We start from the raw sequence: 21,507 nt of genomic DNA on the forward strand, positions 1-21,507 counted from the left end.
TTCCGGGCGGCGCGGGAGCGGCGACGTCACCTCGGCGTTGGGCTCCCGGGCGCGCGCTCTCCTCGGGGTCCGGGCAAACTTTTCTTCGGGCTGGGCTGGGCTGGGCTGGCTGCTGTGACGAAGAAGGGGAGGGGTCGCCGGCGGGGCGTGCGCCAGGGCCAGCCAGCCCGCTCGCCTCGACTGGGCGCCCCCGCCTGCTCCTCCTCCTCCTCCTCCCTCCTCGCGCTAAGAAGGATGCCTGCGGAATGAATGAGCGTCCCCCGGGCCGCCGCCGCCGCCGCCGCCGCGCTGCTGCTGCTGCTGCTCCCAGCATTCTGGCTGTGGCAGGCGGGCGTGCAGAAAGTGTAAGAGTGGTCCCTGCAGTGACTGAATGAAGGAGAGTCCAAGGGAGGAGGAGGAGGAGGAGGAGAAGAGCCGCCGCCGCCGCTGCCGCCGCCAGCTCCGGGATCAGCATGCAGCCTTTCGCCAGCCTCCTCAACCTCTTGCTGCTGGCTCTCCTGGCCGGGCTGGAGCCTTCCAAGGTAGGAGATGGAGGAGCCGGGATCTCCGCCCCCCCCCCACCGCACCCCCAGAAATGGTCTTTAGGCTCAAGTCTCGTTCGGTCTCTCTCTCTCTCTCTCTCTCTCTCTCTCTCTCTCTCTCTCTCTCTCTCTCTCTCTCTCCTCCATCCTTTGCCTGGATGTCTGTGGAACTAGTCCCCCTCGTCCCCCGCTACCACGCCTAACCCTTCGGAATAAACCTCGGCGGCAAGTTGTCGCCATCCGCACTGTTGGGATGGAGTAAGCAATGCGGATCTCTGGGGAGATGTTCGCTTTTGAGGTGGCCAGAGGGGAAAGAAAAGAAAAGAAAGATTAGAAGCCAACCCCCACCCGCCCCGCGTGCATCCTTTTGTCATCTGATCCACCATGCCCTGTAGTTTTGCCAGAAGGGGAGGAACCCTGGGTCGTCTGATTCTGCAAACACGCATTGAGCCTGGCTTGGGTTTATTTGTTTGAAAACGCTACGTGCGTGAGCGTGTTTGTCACCTTGCGCGATGTTGGAAACTGGGCAATAATGCTAACAGCGCTGAGAGATTGCAGCTTATCTGCCCCAAAGCTGGAACGATGATGGTGCTCTTTTCTTTTCTTTTTGAAACCTTTTTCTTCTTTTTTTAAAACAAAAACAGCCTGACAACCAAGCAGACACTGTAACTTGCCATGCTCTAGGAATGTTGTTGGGATTCCCTCCTTCGCCGTTCCCAGTCTTACTATTCACGTTTTTTGGTGGGGGTGGGTGGAATTAACGACATAGAAATGAGGCAGGTGATGGATAGGTTAGAACACTAGGATGCTATTGGTTTCCCCCATGGAGACAATGCCATATCTGTTGAACTCTGGACACTGTCCCACTCCTAGCTGGGATTGACACTAGAACAGCCCAGCAATGGACAAGAGGAAGGTTATTTATAGTGAACAGGGAATGCATCAAAGATTCAGCCCTTCCAAGCAAGGGTAGTAGCAGCAGCAGCCTTCCAAAGCTGCTGGGGCGGGGAGGGGGGAGTCAAAGGCATGTGCCTTTTTATATCACCGGGAAGGAAAACGCTGGGCTTCCCCTTGCTTCTGGTCATGTGCAATCATGCTTGCCCCCAAGTTACACAAGAGCGTCATTATTATTATTTTTAAGTTGTGATTCTACAATCAAATGAGATTTGCTCCAGAGTTGAATGATGAGAATATATGGCACAATGCTGCTGTCTGGCTTAGCTGGGAATTTGAAAACCATTCCATCAGACCCTGAAAATGAGACTTGTCTAAAGCCATTAGGAAGGGATGCCTGAAGTGCTGTAGGCCAGATGATGTGCGTGCTCTGCTCAACATTAACCCCAAGTCTATGACTGGACGATTGGCACTGTGTGAAATCTCTGGGTGACGAGACTGATAGAAAATGCATGTGAAAAAATACTAGCTGTCGCTGGCCCTCCAGATTGTGTGTGGTCTCCACATGGTATGCTTGGCATATGCTTTACTGAGGCATTTGAAGTGCCAGACAAAGAGTGTGGACTTTTTCAGCACTTGTAAACAGTGTTTTGTGTCTCGTTAGATGTCAGATTTGCTCACATCGAAATCGTGAAATGTGGGTTGTGTGGAATAAATATAGCAACGGTCTTCAAACTGGCAATTGAGCTAAAATGACAAAACAGTGTACTGGGAATCAACATTTAGATATTGGGGTAGGGGTGAACCCATACATTGCAGATACTGAGTAAATCTTTACTGGGGGAAATTTGTGCTTGAGGGGGTGTTGATTTCATGGAAGTTTTGCCCTTTTTGCTGAACAATAATTTGTCAAAACCATTTTGATGAAAGACCTATTGTGGATGCATTTTATGCTTAAGGTTGAAAAGGGAGCAGAGCTCAAAACATGAGACATAGCTGAACCTTAGTACTGAAAACGTGTTTGGGGGTTCAGCCTGGATGAGTGTCTTACAGATAGCCACTATATGGACAGAAGTTATATACACACCTATCAGATGCCTGATTTGGGAGTGGTGTATCTTTATTTGAGCCAGTTGCTCTCAGTTTCCTCATCTGTAAAATAGATGTTGATTATAAATTTTCTACCTTGCATGCTTTTTTGGAGAAGATATAACATACTTAAAAAAATTAAATTTGCTGCTGTAAATAGTAAAGAATAATGACAACTTAAAGGATTATCCTAGAACAGCCTCCAAAAAGAGTCCACTCAGCTGTTTTGGACTACAATTTCCATCATTCCTGGTGCTTGGGCATGCTGGCTGGGACTGATGGGATTTGAAGTCCAAAACATCTGGAGGGTCCCAGGTTGAAGAAGGCTGCCCTAGAATAAGAGGTTTGTCCTAGAATAAAACAGTACTAACTGCTATAATAAATAAATAAATATATCATAAATAAAGAAGTTCTAAAGTTACTTCCAGTAATTGTGTTAATCTTTTGTAGCAAACACAAACACCAAAACCCAAACCAAAAAGTTCTGTTGAAACTTGAAAACTAACACAATTATTGTGCCATAAGCTCGTTCACGGACTACAGCCCATTTCATCAGACTAATGAAAGTTTAAGTCTAAGAAAGTTTCTCTGTTTTTTGCTCCCTCCTATATTATATGAGAGAAAGGTGGGGAGGTGTGTGTGGGGGAGAGAATGTTAAAACTGTGAGGGAAAAATGCCAAGGAAAAAATGGCAAGGAAATACAATGATTAGAAGTAGGTGTATCCTAATCTATGCAGCACCTAGATGAATTCAAGTTCCCGTCAGAACAAGGTCAGACTACGTACTGCCTTACAGATGAGTGGAAATGTCCAGTCTCCCGACATGTTGATTTTCAATGAAAAACAGCCATGGGCGGTTACTATTTTGAGCGGTGGGAGGGGCTGCTGTGTCTGGCTGTAATTTTCTCCTCAGAATTTCACACACACACACAGACTACTTTTTCACCCACAGGGAAAAAGAAACTGGTACCCACATCTCTCATTCCACAGGTGGAAAAGCAAGTATGAACCATTTTGAGGAGAAAAAGAGTTGGGTGGGTAGTTGAGTAGGAGGAGAAAACAGCTCTTTTCCAGTTAACATTTGCCTGCTATTCATGGCAGGCTTCCACCACTAATTTTCATTGTATTTTTAAAACAAAACAAAACAGACACACTGTTATTTGTGTTTGCCCGAATGTCTAGTTTGGTCCTTAATTATCTATGATAACGCCCCATGTACACCATGACAGAAAAGCCTCCACATGCTGGTAAGCCAGTGGTAGAGCTGAGACACAGAAAAGGAACAGATACACTTTGTGTCTGACTGCTTCAAGCATTTGCGGCAGTGCTTTTTGCAACACAGGGCAGTGGCCTCTCGTTCTGTCTGCGGCACTTCAGAAGATGTCAAAAGGTCAGGGGAAGGCTGTTTTAACATTGCAAAAGGGGCTAAAGCAATCCCAATTTTACTGTAGTGTATGGTTTTATGTAAGCCGCCCTGGGGGATCCTTCCGGATTAAACGTCAGGATAGAAATCAAATTAAGAACTCTGAAGAATTCCTAAGATTAAAATTTTGTAAACTTAAGCAGAGAATGACAAGAACAAAATTAGAAACTTCAGTAAGAAGTAGTTTCAGGCATGTTTGTCAAGAATGTTTCTGTGCATGTGTGTGTGCGCACATGCGCAGTTGCTGGGGAACATGGATGGGAGGTTGCTGTTGCACTCATATCCTGCGTGTGGGTTTTTTGTGAGCAGCTTCCAACAAACTGCTGGACTAGATGGACTTTTGGTCTGATCCAACAGGGTTCTTCTTAAGTCTATCTATCTATCTATCTATCTATCTATTATATATACAAACATATCAAATAAATAGAATTGAGAATTGTGGGTTTGCCTTTTTTAAAGTAGGTAACCTAAACCCAACAGTTAGGAACGCATCGCATCACATTTATTTCTGGATCACTTAGGGGTTATTATACTTTACAGCAGCCTTCCCTAACCTAGTGCCCTCCAGATGTGTTGGATTACAATCCCCATCATCCCCATCAACATGGTCAAGAGAGGATGGGGACTGCACTCCAACACATCTGGAGTCCACCAGGTTGGGAAAGGGTGCTTTACAGTAACATGGAAAAAGAGGAGGTCGTGATAGTAATGGCGGTAGTGATGATAATGCATATATTCTCAAAAGACTGTCAAACTGTCTGATAAACTTGTGCTTATCTGCAATCATAGATGCCCTACTTATATCTGTCGTATCCATTTACAGCTTTACCCAGATAAACTACACATCACCGTAGAATATACATACTTTGATGGATAACATTGCTCTTTAAGATGCATCAAGTAGGTACACAAACGTTGCTCTGAATACATCATAATTTCTTTTGTTAAGAGGCCTCAAATAGATTCTCAGAATCCATAGGTGATTTCTAAAGATCTGGAAATCTAAACCATCTGAATCCTTAGATGCTAGGATGGCATGAAGTCTTTTACAGCTAACAGTGGCAAAGTGTTTATGTATCGCCACCTCATGGTGATCTATGTTACTGGGGTGGGTGAGAAACCCTAATTAAGGGGCTTTTACACTGGTTGCATGATTATTAAGTCATCTTCTACAGAGGAATAAATTCAGGAATGGGTTAAATTCCTCCCCTCCCATTTCAATATAGCAGAGTATTGACTGCACTTAGACATTAATGAAAACGTAGCACTAATTAATTCTGCAAGTTTTAAATGCTGATTAATGTGCAGTTTTATTTCAATGCTCCTGCTGAAATGTCACATGTATTAATTAGCCTCTGATTAGAATTTCCATTTTTAGAATAATATGTAAGGGTGGGGGGAAATCTCATTATAATAATATGCTTCAGGGATATTCTTTTTCTCAGCCTATTGCTGAGATCTTGGGCATAAAGCCAAACTGGATTCAAAGGATTGCAAGGAGAAACATAAAAAGATATACTGACCATTAGACTCTAATTCTGATAACTCGAAAGAGTGAAATGTTCAAAATCTGGAGAATTCCTAAGCATCACTGCTAGATGGCATCTCTGTACTATTTTTTGCAGAAGGATAATGCTTCTGCTGACCTTGGTGCTCTATATACTGTAGGTAGGCTTGTGCTACAAAGATGTCATTCAATCATAACTAAATCGTCACTGCAGAAGAACAGAATGAACCATCACCATGTTGAGTAACAGCAGACTGAAAGTGAAGATAAGAATCTCCTGATAGAAGGTTTCATACAGTCATCCCAGTCCAAGATCCCATGCAGATGAGAGGACTCTAGGGCATACATGGAATTCCCCTGCAAGGACTTTCCCATTCACTGAAGGGCTAATTCCATGCGCACAAATGTATATGTGTATGGAGATGCCGATCATCCCCAGGCAGCATCAACTATGCTGACTGGGAGTAGGAATTGTACTCTGACACATCTGGAGAGCATAATGTTGGGGCAGGCTGGGATGCAGTGTTGCAACATCACCTAGGTTTCTGGACTAGGCTTTAATCTTTTTTGCAAAATGATGACCTGGACCCAAGCAACTGGGACCTTCTGAGGCATGTGGCAAAATTCCTACATGTGATCAATTCTTGTAGGAATAAGCATTAATTCAACCATGATGTACTACTGGAGCATGGTGCCCTCCGGAGGTGTTGGGCTATAACTCCCAGTACCTCCAGCGAGAACATCTGGAAGGCACTAGGTTGGGGAATGCTGGTCTAGCATTATGTGCACAAGCCAGAGCAAAGCAAAAGGCTCACACACCCATCCACCTTTCACGTTGCTAGGAGAACTTTGGTAGCATTTAGTTTTATCATTCCGTATAAACCGGAGATTGTGAGTTTTAAGAGTAACTGGTTAAACAAGCCATCTTCGTAACCCTTGTTTTGAAATTGGCTTTTTCTTTTCTTTTCTTTTTTTTAGAAACTGACCAGAATTTGTTTGATTGAAGGATATCTTTAATTTGGCTCACTCACCTTACTTTCCTGATGGGGTGCCAGGGAGGCCATAATATTGCTGGCTACTGAACGTTTTGTGCAGTGCCACGGGAACGTGTGTGTTGAGAAGCATGAGAGAATGTCTGCTTAGGTTGTCATTGCATTGCATGACATATGAGGCCATTCTTTTTGAGAGTCAGGTAGGTTCTGGCTGAGATAGGCAGACTGCTTTGTACTGGGCAATTTTTCAAAATAGGTGGCTTCCTCTTGTCAGAAAAATGCACCCGCATCAGCCATTGAATAATTAACTATGAGAAACAGATACAGTCATACAAGTACTTTCTGCTGTTAATACAAAAGTCTGGCAACAACTCCTTCTCCTCCCAGCAGAAGTTTGAAATGTCACCTTTTATGCTTGTTTGATGGACATTTTCTATATGGTGGATTGATGTGGCTATATTGATCAAGTGGGGATTGCAAGTATCGTACGATATCTGACGGATCTAAAACATTCATCATATATTGGCTGTCGCAGAAGGGGTTTTCCTCTCTTCCCTTCAGTATGCAGCAGTCAAAGATTAGCACATGGTAATCAGTGAATAATCACTGTGCAAATTGTGAATGATGCACCCATTGCATTTGGTGTCACTCCTACGCCCCCTCAGATTGTGGCTTCTTCCTCCAATATGCATCAATCAAAGATCAGAGGATCGTAATAATTTAATAATTACTCTGCAAATGCTGGATGAATTCACAGTCATTTCCTCCCACCTTCACAAAAAAAAACCACATTTTCTTCCTAAGAATAGTGATTGCAGTCCATTGGGAATCAAGTTGTGAGTGTGATAATCAGGATACCACATAGCTAAACAGATCTGGCTATGTGACAACATTGTGAAGCCAATTCAGAGCACCTTCATCACATTGCCCTGCTCTGAATGGAACACCGCCATCATACCTGGGAACAATTATGTCCTCTTTCAAGTCCCCTGATCACTAACAGGGAGGGTATTTTTCAGACCAGATGAAAGTTTTTATGAGAAACACTCCATCACAATGTTTTGCTCAGCCCTGCTTCTCATATGTTTATACAGAAATAATTACAATTTTATATTATGTCATTATTATTATTATTATTATTATTATTATTAAATTTTAAAAATTCTTTTTAAAGTTGTCTAAGGAAATGTAGTATTCTTTTGTTGAAAAGCCCCTTAAAACTTTGTTTAAAAGAATGAAGGTGTTGTCCACAAGATACTACTCTTCCACAAGGTACTACTCTTATGGTTAATAAGATTACCTCCTCCTGAAGAAGGAGGTAATCCCTCCAAAACACGTAGAGGATAATAAAATTATCTCTGGCCTGAGCTTTGCCTCCTCCTTTGCCATCGGACTCCAGTGCCTTTCCCTCCACATTTTTACCATTCCATAACAATAACCAGCCATGTCTGGAGCCGTTAGGGGTTAAATAAGCCCTTGTTTCTTTCTGAATAAAAAGGTGGTTATGAAACATCTGGTAAGTCACAATACGTGGCTTTGTGAGCCACAAGATTCTTGTAGACCATTTTTAACTAATGTTTGCCTCCTTTGATGCAGTGATCCTGTAAGTAAAATCCTTATGCCACATGGCTAAAGGTGAAGACTATGGGCACATCTACACCAAGCAGTATATTCCACTATGAAAGCAGTATATAAAAGGCAGGAGCCACACTACTGCTTTATAGGGGTATTGAAGTGCACTGACAACTGTTGGGGCCCATTGACACAGACCATATACCACTTTCATACTGCTATATCCTGCTTGGTGTCACTCCTGCCTTTTATATACCTCTTTCATAGTGCAATATCCTGCTTGGTGTAGATGAGCCCTATGTTCACTCTAAGCCCCTGTGTGGCACAGGATGCCCACTTATGCATCACCTCAAAAGAGGACAAAAGAGAGTACCAATTTGCATAACATTTGCATATGCTAATATATATGTATTGATCCAATTTTAGAAATAATGTCTAGAATTTAAAAAGCAAGATAACTGCTCATAATGGGGAAGACCCTGACAAGGTGATCTGTGAGCTTTATTGTGCACTTGTGATTCTTTACTCATGGTTGTTTATGGACCCTTTAGATCAGCGGTTCTCAACCTGTGGGTCGGGACCCCTTTGGGGGTCGAATGACCCTTTCACAGGGGTCGCCTAAGACCATCGGAAAACACATATTTCCGACGGTTTTAGGAAACTGTATTGACTGAACTATGTAATGTATCATCTTTTGTATTATGAAAGCTATTGTTATGTATTATTTTCATTAGCAAACCATCCCATGACAATGGATCGTGTAGAGAAGAACGAAAATAATTTTATGGTTGGGGGTCACCACAACATGAGGAACTGTATTAAAGGGTCGCGGCATTAGGAAGGTTGAGAACCACTGCTTTAGATGATGTGATCCTCCAGTTTCACTTCTGTTTTTCAGAGTGTTTTCCCAGGGTTTGTTGGTTTTTTAGAACAAGGAAAATGGGGTATTATTCCTGACCACCCTGTTTCTCCTTGTGATTTTGAGCTATTCTGTTATAGCACCACTCCATCAATAGTTTATGTGGTGGAAAAGCAGGACAGGAAAAGCTCTTTGTGTAGAGAGCTCAAATCTCAATGCTGGGGGAAAACCCTGAAAGTAAAGAAAGCAATTAATAGCCTCGTGTAGAAGAGCTCTATTAGCACATGATCTGCTGTCCAGGTGCTGTTGATGGGCAACTTCAATGCCCAGCTTTTCTTTTTCCTTTTCTGATGGTTCTTTATCTTTTTACTGGAATTAGACAGGACAGTGCTTCAAATAGGGATCTGTCCTCTGTCAGCTCTTCAAATAGAGTATTGTCATATATAAATTTGGACACATAGGCACTCTATAAAGACAGTCCCCAGTACTAGGGATGCTGAATAAATTCAAGACAGACTAAAATCAGTTTGGATTTTGAAGAATCTGACCTGTGGAAGCCATTGTGGACCGGTTTCCCCAGGCTGCACAAAGTCCGCAGACTTCTAGATTTTTTGTTTTACTTTCTTGAAATTTACCCAAATTCATTTGCAGGAAAATATGCACATTTCTATTGAGATATATGACATGCTGGAAAATATACACAAAGAAAAATTGAATGGAATGGGGTACAGTATACTAAAAGTTAGGTACTAACAGGAATTATGTAAATTGCGTGAACTTTCTTACAGAATCATTTATGTATTTTTCCCATAATGGGGAAAAATCTAATCTGTCTATGAACAGACGCCAGAACGAATGGCACTGCACAATCCACAAAACATACCCAGGAAGGATTTCACAAAGTCCAGACATCCCTACCCAGTATTGAAGCTGGACTAAGAAAGAGAGGTTCATTGAAGCCAAGGGACTAAGAGGAGTCGGTTATAGCACATGCTTGTTGTGAAGGAAGTCCCAGGTTTCATTCATGGGATTGCCAGGCAAAAGAATCTCAGGAAGCAGTGCTCATTTTGTGAAAGTCGTTTGAATGGGCACCATGTAAACACTTTCAGTCATTAGTAAAGCTTTCCCTAACTGGGTGCCCTCCAGATAGGTTGGAGTAAAAATTCCCATCCATGCCCAGTCAGCCTCTGGCTTTGAAATCCTCATTCTGCCTAATGGACAGCCAGACCTTTGGGTGTTTATTGTGTGTAGATCTCCTAGAGTGGCCATGTGTCCTTTTTTTACAGAAATCAGTCCTCTGTTTCAGGGACTGCCAAAGGACTGCCCTCTATGTTTTTAAGGTGCCCTCTATTTCAAGGGCTGTCTAGTCCAGTCCAGTTTAAAGATAGCGAACCATCAGAAGGAAGAGTTGGGCTTCAATGTTGCCCATCAACGGCACCGGGACAGCAGAATGAGCAAGGCATACAGGACATAGTCTTCCACACTACGGTGAGATGTACTATATTTTTACTCAAACTATCATAATGATTTCTAACTTTGCACATATATTAGCACATGCAAATTTCATGCAAATCACTGCCCTCTTGTTTGTTCATGCATTTCCTCTTTGGGGGGGGGTGATTTATAAGTGGCCATCCTAAGATCTCCTGTTCGGGACTGACATAGGAGCATAGGAAGTTGCATGATTCCATTGTCTAGTGTTTGTCCATCCAACCCAATATTATCTACACTGGCTGGCAGCAGCCCTACAAAGTTTCAGGCAGAGGATCTTTCACTTCACCTGCTCCTTCTTTTAAACTGGTGATTGAACCTGGGACCTTCAGCATGTAAAACCAGCACTTTAACCACTAAGCTATAGTCCAACCCTTCCTCTGAGGCCCATGGAGGAACCATTTCCCAGGGCTGCAGGGGGTTCAGTCTGGAAGGTACCTGCAGTTCCAAGTAGGAGCAGACCACATGGTTTGGCAGGTATACAATAGAGGAACATGAAGTGGAAGTCCAAAGTCAGCCTCTCTGTCTGTGCATTGTTTAAGATGGAGACAAGAGCAGGATCTACACTACTGTTTTATAGTACTATTGAAGTGCACTTTATAGTATTATTATTATTATTATTATTATTTATTTATATAGCACCATCAATGTACATGGTGCTGTACAGATAACACAGTAAATAACAAGACCCTGCCGCATAGGCTTACACTATGAAAGCTGTATGAAAGCAGTATATGGTATGTGTCAATGGGCCCCAATAGTTGTCAGTGCTCTTCAATACCACTATAAAGCAGTAGTATAGATCCTGCCTTTTATATACTGCTTTCATGACACTTGCATAGTGCTATATCCTGCTTGGTGTAGATCTGGCCAAGGCTTCCAAAGGTTAATGGAGGGGTTGTAGCTCAGTGGTAGAGTACAAGGTTTGCATGCAGAAGGTCCCGGTTTCAATGCCTGGCATCACCAGGTAGGACTGGAAAACCTCCTGCCTGGAACCCTAGATAGATGCCGCCAATCAGTGTCGACAGTGCTGGGCTTGATGGACCAATGGTTTGACTGGGGCTGTAGCTAGACCTAAGATTTATCCCAGGATCATCCCGGGTCCATCCCTGCCTGAGCACTGGATGCCCTGTGTGGCACTTAGATGAACAGGTTTGACCCCAGGACAATCCTGGGATAAACCTTAGGTCAAGCTACGGCCTCAGTATAAAACAACATCCTATGTTTCTACTTCTTTGCTCAGAGAGTCAATGATCTCAAGTGTTGTTCTCATGCTTGTCTGTATCCAACGTTTTGCTGCCATGGGGCTGCCACTGCTGCTTTCCTCCATATGCCACCTGAAGCAATTGCTTCACTCTGCCTAATGGAAGGGGCAGCCATGTCTTAAGGTACTGTGTGGCCTAGCTCCAACCGCCCTGATGGAGATCTGTTCTCAGTGAAAGGGGGGGGGTTGTTCTTTTCTTGAAACGAACATTCCAGTGTGTCTGTGATGTCTCCTGCACCTTCTGCTACTGGTGTGGTGGTGAAGGCTGGTTCTCCGGAGTTGTGGTAGTTTTTGGGGAGGAATCACTGGTATCTTAGGATCTGGGCAAGGTAACCTCCTTGGGCATGGGATATAAAGGAAGTACAACCATTCTCAATCTCAGGTCCCCATAATCTCTGACCAAGTTCTTCTTCCTCTCCTGTGGAAATCTTGGCAGAAGAGCTGCCTCAGTGGCTCCTGTTTCCTGAGATGGTCCAGGAAGAGGTGAGCCCCCATCCTCAAAATTCCAGGACACCTCTACTGTTGTAGACATGTTTGGGTCTTGGGCTATGACAGTAGAAAAAAATACTCTTACATTTGACAGATAAATGGAAAAATACTAGCAAAAAATGCAGGGAGATGCTTCTTAAAAGTGCAGGAAAGGGAGATCCTTTGCATTTAGGTCCAACGGTCTTCTGGACAGCTCTTCAAATATGTACTTGCTCTTGGCATGGCTTCAAGTGCTGTCCTCAGTAATGACTTTTTCTTGAATCATGGCTGGCTAGACTCATTTGGGGCATTTAGGAGAGTTATTTTACAGCTGATGTTTTAATTTCAAAAGGCTTTTATTGTGCACTTGGGAATTCGAGGTATTTTTAAAAAAACATTTTTTTCTTTGGCATAAATAATAAAAAAGATTTAATACCAAATGATTATTTAATATTGCATCAATGGTTATAGGGCATTTGTTTTAGATTCCATCAACTCTCTAGAAACATTCTTTATAGTTTGCTTAGATTACACTTACTTACATTAATGCTTGCTCGTGCATACAGTATAATTTCCTCTTCAGGAGAACTCCTCTGTTATCTCCAGACTACCATATGGGATTTTGTTTTCCACATGACTCATCAGATGTGGAAAGCCACAGCTGATTGGGATTGGGCTATTTTATTCATCAGTCATCCATTTCTCTTATATGATTATTTCAGTTTTTCAGATGTGTATATGATATCAAATGGTGGGAATGGTTGCAAAAATGTGGCCATTTTTATCTCAGCATTGGCCATGCTGGCTGGGGCTGATGGGAGTTAAACTCCAAAACTTCTGGAGGGCATCACTTTGGGGGAGGATGCTCCAACATGGAGTCCTGTAGACACCTCTCTTAGTGCCTTCCAGGCTCCTTGCCCGTTATGATTTTTATTTCATTTCTTAATTAATTCGTTTTCAACTGGGAGGCAGGCATGCTGCAAAGCAAAGTGCTGTCCTCCAGTGCCATCTTTATTTGGGTTCAAAGGAGTGTTTTTGTGTTTTGGAGCTCAGCTCCCACCTCTGCCTTGTACTTAGGAAGTGAGTGTTTTTGTCATGCCCACCATGGCAGCCATTTTATGAACAGGCAAGCCTGTCATGGCAGCCATTTTATGAGAGTGCCTTCGACACACCCTCAAAATTCCAAATGTGCCTACCAACCCAGAAAGGTTGGAGGACCCCAGGTCCATTACCTTTGTATTTTGGTAGGCCTCTTGTGCCTTGAAGACCTGCATGACGGGTGGAAGTACAATAGCTGCAAAATGTTGTAATCTGTACAATGGGGCCCAGCTTGCCATTTCAGACTTCAGAATGGTCAAACATACAAATGACGGGAGGATGTCAGCTGCTGAGCTCACAGTGCTCCTGCACTGTGCACTTTGAGACTCTTCCTGACTGCTGCCCTTAGGCAGATGGGTGTTAGGAATACGAGCTGGGTTGAAAATGCCACGTGTGGAGGAGGAAGATGGTAGCCTCATCGAGGGTCCCCTGGCCTTCCATTTGCCATTTTCAGGGCACACAGGAAGCTTCAGGGGGATCGTGTCCATCTCCTTTCCATGGAGACATATGCCATCCTATCAATGGGAGGGGTTAATTCAGGTGTAGGCAACATTGTGCCCATGGGCACCAATGTGCCTCTGGACAGCTTTCTTGGCACCTGCCAAGGTGCCTTCCCCCTCTTTAAATTTTCACATTTTCTTACCTGAAGCTGGGAACACTTCTAAGCAAAGTGAGGGCCCCTAGCTGCTACCATCTTAATTTCTCAGGAATGCCTCTAGGCTACATGATGGGGCTCAGATACATTCTTAGGAAATGAAGATGGTGGTTGGCTGCAGGCTGATGCTTCCCTCTCCTTCACACCCAGCCACCAAGAAAAAGATGAGACAGAGAAAATAAAAGAGTGTTTAATGCTGGGTGCAAAGGAGCTCTTTAGTGTGCTGTGTATCAGACACCACCTTAGCCTTGTTCACAGTCATTTCAGCAAGTGAATTCTCCTTTGTTTCTAGCCATGCCTCACTTGGCAGCCATTTTGTGGTAGTGCCCACAATAATTCCTCAAATTGCCAAATGTGCCCAGAGCCACCAAATACAGTAGTTGCCTACTCCTGAGCTAATTGCATACCACTCAAATACATTTGTATTTATATGATTAAGTGGGCCTGATAAGAGCATTTCTTGCTGTTGATGTATATTTAGTGATGAATTGTATGTGATATTAAATATGGGTAAAATCACATAAATATGATTCACTTTATTATGTATTATTAAAAACATATGCATGCTACTGTTTGGTTTATATTCCATTTATGCACACTACTATTTGTTTTATATTTCCATGTATTTTGTAGGGCTGTGCTCCACTTCTCCTTGGACCGGAGAAGCAGAAGCGGATTGGGGGGCTTCGCCTCCCCTTAAGGCAGAGGCAAAGAGGATCGGGGGAGCAGCGGAGCGTTGCGGAGCGGATCGAGGTGAAGGCGGATCCTTCGCCTCGATCCGGAGCTCTACAAAAAAAGTAAGGGAGGTTTACTTGGCCCTGCCGCTGTCGCTGCCACCCATGCGGCAATGGCGGCATAGCCAGGTAAGGGGGAGGAGGTCTTACCTGCATCCGTCCGTGGTCCCACGGCTACTTCAACTGAGCCCGAGGACTCAAACAGGAAGACTAGGCCACGGAGGGGGGTCTTACCTGCATCTGTCACGGCCCATCGCCAGCTTCACTAGAGCCCGCAGCTCAACCAGGAAGTGTAGGCCGCAAGTGGGGCCTACAGTTCCTGGTTGAGCCGCGGGCTCTAGTGAATCTGGGATGGGACGGGACGGACACAGGTAAGGGGGAGGAGGGAGGGGGCCTTACCTAGCGCTGCTCCCCGCTGCAGCAGAGCTCCGATTCAGAGCCAGAGCTCCGCAGCAGAGCGGATCCTAGGCGGATCGAGGCGGATCAGGAGTGAAGAGGATCGGGGGGTCCGTGCACAGCCCTAGTATTTTGTATATAAAAAAATTATCTATAACAAAGTCAATGATACATAATGGAAGTGAAGGAGAGAACATTATTTTTACGATAACGTCACCAAATATGATATTTCTCTGGCACTGTAGCATTGTTTTCCTGTGTTGCTTTCAGATGCATAAGAGCAATGGTGATTATTATTTTTTAGGACTAGGAGTGCTGTTGGTGGAAGCATTTTGTGAAAGGAAATGAACGAAATCCACTGTATGTCATGGTTATATAATGTTAATGTAATACTTTTGTCTGCGCTCTGTATATTCTCTATATTGCTCTACAATCCACAGGCTCTTCTCCCATCCACACCCTACACCACAATGAGATACATCTCACTAGTGGATACAAATGGGTAATTAAAATGTGCTAGAAAAGAACTAACTCACATTGGTAGATCTTGGATATGCCCTATGGTGATATTTGTATGAGTGCTGCAGCCACCAAATGAATTAATGCTGCCGCCTTCCATGCACCTTCTCCAATGAATGGGGGGACTGAGTTAAGAGGCTCTTACACCTGAGAAAGAGGCAGAGTAAGCTTGCAAACCATAAAAAGCTATTCTTTGAAAAGATGAAATGCTGTTGCTGTTATCATAGCCCATTTGAAAACTCAGATTCACGCACACACAAAAGCTTGGAGAAAATGTTGCCATTGTTGTTGATTACTTGTCAAGGGTGATGAGCAGTATTATTATTTTTTCATTTTTATAAGCTTAAAAAAAAAGATAATGGCGATGGTGGGGAACCTTTCTTTCTGAAAATGGATTGTTAAAGGCACAGACCTATGCATGCTTTGACAGGAAAAAGGCCCACAATTCCCAGCAATACCCAGTCAGCAGGGCTGGCTAGGCCTTACTAGATGCTGTAGGCCTTCTTTTCTGTCTAAACATGGATAGGACTGCACCCTAAATGTCGGACTGGCCATAGCATATATCCCTCATGATGTTCTCATATTAACAAGCTTTGCATCATTTTTAATTGCCTGTTCCTAACTGAGCACTCGCAGCACAATCCACACACCCCAGTTAAGATGGAGTCCTTTGATTTATGATTATGTACCTCAACAACCTTCATCTGAAATCAGCCTAAACCAAAGCACTTCATTTTCAGTGTGTTATTTACTAAGCTGAATGTTTCTGTCATCAAACATTATAATCAGACAGCTATTCAGTCAAACTTCAAACAGAGATGCTGTTTTATGTGCCTGTGGAAAGTTGCCTTTCTACAGTTGTTCCAGCCCCTTAATTATTTTGTGACAGCTGTGGCTAAATTGCACATTTCCTGCTGTACTTACTGCTCGAACACAACACCCTTAGCGCATAGCAGCCTTCGCTGCACATAGGGCCCTCCAGATGTGTCAGACAACAGCATTGGCCATGCTGGCTGTTCATGGTGAGTCCTGTAGTCCAACAAACACATTTTGAGGCCATAAAGGGCCAAATCCAATGGGGCACTTATGGCTTTATGCATTCCTCCAGTTCTCATTCACAGGCAGCACCCATCACTTGCAGAACAGAGCTGTAGTGCTTCCAGAGGCAACAAGAAATGTCAATTTTCTTGCACCCCACCATTTCCCATTCACAAGCAGCACCCACCACTTGCGGAGCGGAGATTTAGCACTAAGGGAAAACCAGAAATGAGCAAAAACATTTTTTTCTGGAACTTCACAGAGTTCTGCCAACCCATCTCAACCCAGAGAGGAGTGTTTCTGCTCATTAAATTAAATTTAAGAGCATTAAATCTCTGTCGTGCAATGGACTCTGCTGAACACAAGAGAATTGAATTCTGCCCCAGGCTGGGGAAGACACATAGTGTTCAGAGCTCTCTCCATGGTGCTGACTGTATACTATGGTGGTGTTCAGTCATTCCATATTTTTTCTATAATGCCATCCTTCATTACTCCAAAAGTGGTGGCTCCACTCATAAGACAGTGGTTCTACTCATCAGTAATCCTCTGTGTAAGAAGTGATAAATTCTTGCTTCTCTTGCATCTCGGTTTTGCACATCAATGTTCTATGCTTCCATCATTTTGTTTGATTAAACACAATGCATCTATCAAAACTTTCAGTTTTTACTCTGAAGGATCTTGCATAATGTTAGCTTTGATTTTAATATGCAAGCCAGTTAGATTCATTTTTCCTAAATGGGTGTGGCCAGGTCGAGAGGGGAAAATGTGCATACCCACTCACCAGCAGATGGGGGCACTGTAAGTTTGTATTTTGTCACATGTATCCATATAAGGAAACTACATATGTGCACATTGTGAACTATTAGATTACAACTGATATATTTTATTCCATCACTTACAGCTCTGTCAACTACTCAGGCTGAACAATTTATGTTTAAGCTAATTTACATTTATCTAATCCATATAAATATGGTGGGTTGTATCCAATGGTAACTTTGCACTATTTGTTTTCCACCAGTACAAAGCCACAATTGGCTATAACCTGTTGTATGTACTAACCAAGAGGATTTGGCACTTGCTGCTCAATGGGGCAACATTAGAATCATTCTTAATATCAGCTGTTTGAATTGTGTAGATGAGATAAGCTGAAATTTTGTTCCCTAAAGCCAAAGGTTTGATATTAGACTTGTTCCAAACCATAAGGAGGCTATTTAAAAGAAAATACTTGGCTCTAGAAATAATGAGGTGGTGTGTTTGTGTTTTTAATGTTACCATTACATGGAAGTTGATGGATTTAGTAGCTATTCCAGTCATTCAGACACAGCTATCTTTTCCTTTGAAATTATAAAAGGAACCAGACAGATGTATATGCATAGTATTGGTCGATATTGAAACTAAGTATTCTGATAAACCAGGATAGGCATGTGCAGCTAATGTGTGCATAGAATTCACCACTTCCAGAGTTTTGTGCTACTTGTTCATCAACTCATCTATCCTCAGTGAATGGGAAAATATTAATGACATCAAGAGTGGTACAAATTACTCCTAACAGTTTCCAGATAATGGGTTGCACCAATGTTAGTCTCAGTCCATGCTGGCATGCTGGGAGTTGTAGGACTTTTTTTCCTATCTAAACATCCATAGGATTGTGCCCTAAATCTGGTTTATTTAAGTAGGAGTAACATTGGATACAACTTAATGCCTATATGTGTAAGACTGTGATTGTCACCCCACCAGAGATTTGATTACTGAGATGAAAACCAGGCAAAGAGGCTTGGGAGAGAGGAGGCGTTGTTTTTCTTTATATTTGTTTTGCCAGCACATACTAAATAGGACTGATGTATTTTCCCCCTCTTATGCATTGCACCAATTGAGATGTCTTTGCCCTACGTTTTGAGATGTGATATATATACAATACATATTGCAAAAAAATAAAGGAATTTGCAAGCTCAAATGAATGATATTTGTACTGGGGGAAAGCATCATTAATTTAATGTCTCCTATATGACATAAGCTGAAGATCTGAACGTTAGACTACAGGGGTTGTAGTAGACAAACTAGCTTGTAATCCAGAGAACAATGTATGTTAATAGGCAACACCTAGATAAGGCCAGGTGTCATGACACAGTCTGGCCAGGCTCACACGTGCAGCAGGATGAGGTGGTAGGATGGTCACTTAAGCATCATCAAAAAAGAGGGACTGTGTCACCAAAAAGGAGGGCACCAATTTGCATAACATTTGCATATGCACATTTATGTATAGGACAAATTTAGAAATCATTACTATGATATAAATGGAAATACAAAACATCTCACCATTCCACCATAGGTGGCCTGTGTGTCTGCTCATAATGCTGCCCAGTTGCTAACTTCAAGACCCCTGCTTACGGTTCTTTGACTTTAAACCAGTCTTGGACCCATCACTTCTTCAAATAGAGAACTGGACTCTCAAAAATAGAGGGCTGTCCTTCGTAGAGCAAGACACTTGGCCACCCTATGAAGTGGTAGAGTCTTGAGGCTGTAGAATGCATATTCCTCTTCAGATTGCAGGTGGAGGATCAGATTTTTCAATACTCTCTTACGTCGTCAACAACAACAACAACCTGCAATTAGAAAACTAACAAATAGGGAGCAGGCTAGGCTATAACTTTCTGAAGTAGTGTTGTTATTTTTAATTTGCAGGGAGTCATTGTTTAGAAGGGGCACCATTTAAAATTGGCACCTCCCTACTTGTGGTACGGTCCATTGTACTACCTCAGGTTTTTCTTACCTCAGTCTGCTGCATGATCCATATACTGGATTAGGACTGAGGCCTAGTAAGAGGAATCAAAAGAACTCTAATGTTAGACAATGTATCAGCGTTAGGCACTCTGGGTAAAGACTCGAGAGTTTTTTCCAGTTTTGGAAACATGCTTACCCTTGTTCTTCAGATTCCCTCAGATCCCTGTTAAACATTCAGAGACAATAGGCAATTGACTTCTGTGTGAAGAAATATTGTGAAGTTTTCAATATGGAAATGTAAGCACTTAAAGCCATTTTCTGAATTTTCTACATGTCTGCACAGTGCCATGCTGTTGTGAATAACGGCAGACAGCTGAAGCTCAGGAGAGATAATCTTATTATTTGTTTCATTATCAGGGGCTTGAAGTGATGGTATTGATTTTTCTGCCTCAGGAATTCATATCCTATAGCCATTAAGAGATTAATTCGTATTTCCTAATTTGCTCTGTGCTGCTGAGGTGCTAATCATGGAGTATAATGTCAAAGTTGCCCAATTTTTATTTTTATTTTAAAAAGCTGGAAGTTACCATGAAATTGATAACTTGGGGTGAAACAACCTAGTTCCAAGATTTAGGCTGCAAAATCCATATACGTGGTGCCTCCTCCACCTTGGTGACCTCCAGATTTTTGGATTCCAACTCCCACCAGCCTCAGCCAGCATGGCCAATGGTCATGAATGATGGGGCTTGTAGTCTATAACACCAGGTTAGGGAAAGGTGCTATATACACTTATCTGGGAATAATAGAAACAATGGGACCTATTTAATTATTTTTGATATTCACTAGGGGTATGCACCAATCAGAACATTTGATTTGAGCATCCAATTTGGTGATCTGGAAAATAGCCCAGTTCATCCCAGACAGCTTTAGAGACCTTCTGATTCAACTCAGGCACAGGCCATACCCTTGCTTTAAAAATCCAAAGCTTCATGTCTCCCTGCTGACTGTCATTGAAAATAAACAAATGACTATAATAGCTTTGCTTTTTCACAGATGCTGATGAAATGTATGTGTATAGTAGTCCCTCCTGAGGGGATAGAGCCTGCTAAATTTCAGACAAATAGGTGAAGGGGGGCTTTGTGCTAGCTACCTTTAAATGTTAGTGTTTCGTAAAACTGGAACCAGTGGTAACTTTATATCATAATTGCATGAAATTTTCAGGCATCGTTGACTCTTCTGAGGGGATGAATCCTACCAGATTTGAAAGATGCAGGATCTTTTGCTCAGGTGCAGACTTTTTACTTTGCGGGTTTTCAAAAAGGGATTTGATTACCCTGCCTGAGTTTGCAGGGGAGGGAGAGAATCCACATGAAAACAACACACATCTGTGTCTAGAGAATAAAGCTTCACAATTTCTGAAGGATAGGTGTGTGGGCATTGTCCTAGCTACCTTTGATTTTGGGGAGGTGGGGTTAAAAAAGATTCCTTCCCTTTCATGTGTTTTTGTAGGCAATGTTTTGCATACATTGTAGAGTAGTGGCCAGTTGACTGGAAATCTTCAGTTAAATGGCCACATTCATTCTGTGGGTGAGAATGGACAAAGACAGCATGGGTGGGGCCATAATGGGATTCTCACTGATTTTAATCCTACTCAGAAGTAAGAATCATAGAATAGCAGAGTTGGAAGGGGCCTACAAGGCCATCAACTCCAACCCCCTGCTCAATGCAGGAATCCACCCTAAAGAATCCCTGACAGATGGTTGTCCAGCTGCCTCTTGAACGCCTCTAGTGTGGGAGAGCCCACAACCTCCCTAGGTAACTGATTCCATTGTCGCACTGCTCTAACAGTCAGGACGTTTTTCCTGATGTCCAGCTGGAATCTGGCTTCCTCTGCATGTTTACTTCAAAGTAAGCAGGACTGAATCACTTAGCACCCCAAACATGAAGCCTCTTCATGTAAACTTAGGACTCATCTACACCAAGCAGGATATTCCGTTATGAAACTGCTATGAAAGTGGTATATAAAAGGCAGGAGCCACACTACTGCTTTATAGAAGCATTGAAGTGCACTTCAGGATCTACACTACTGCTTTATAGTGGTACTGAAGTGCACTGACAACTGTTGGAGCCCATGACACATCTAAACCAAGCAAGATATAACACTATGAAAATGGTATGAAAGCAGTATGTGGTATGTGTCAATGGGCCCCAACGGTTCACAGTGAATTTCAATACTGCTATAAAGCCGTACTGTGGCTCCTGCCTCT

At 42.9% G+C, this 21,507-nt stretch overlaps 1 protein-coding gene across 1 annotated transcript in view; it reads left to right on the forward strand.

Annotated features, from left to right (window-relative positions):
* The first annotated feature begins 237 nt into the window (after positions 1-237).
* Positions 238-21,507, forward strand: part of OLFM3 (olfactomedin 3) — a 202,830-nt gene continuing 181,560 nt past the window's right edge. Inside the window, exon 1 of the mRNA XM_063135636.1 lies at positions 238-521. Within this exon, the coding sequence (XP_062991706.1) occupies positions 453-521 (69 nt within the window). The 5' untranslated portion in view covers positions 238-452. The remainder of the gene's footprint in view (positions 522-21,507) is intronic.

This window comes from Elgaria multicarinata, chromosome 1 (assembly GCF_023053635.1).
Source record: "Elgaria multicarinata webbii isolate HBS135686 ecotype San Diego chromosome 1, rElgMul1.1.pri, whole genome shotgun sequence".
In the NCBI taxonomy this organism is placed as follows: Eukaryota; Metazoa; Chordata; class Lepidosauria; order Squamata; family Anguidae; genus Elgaria; species Elgaria multicarinata.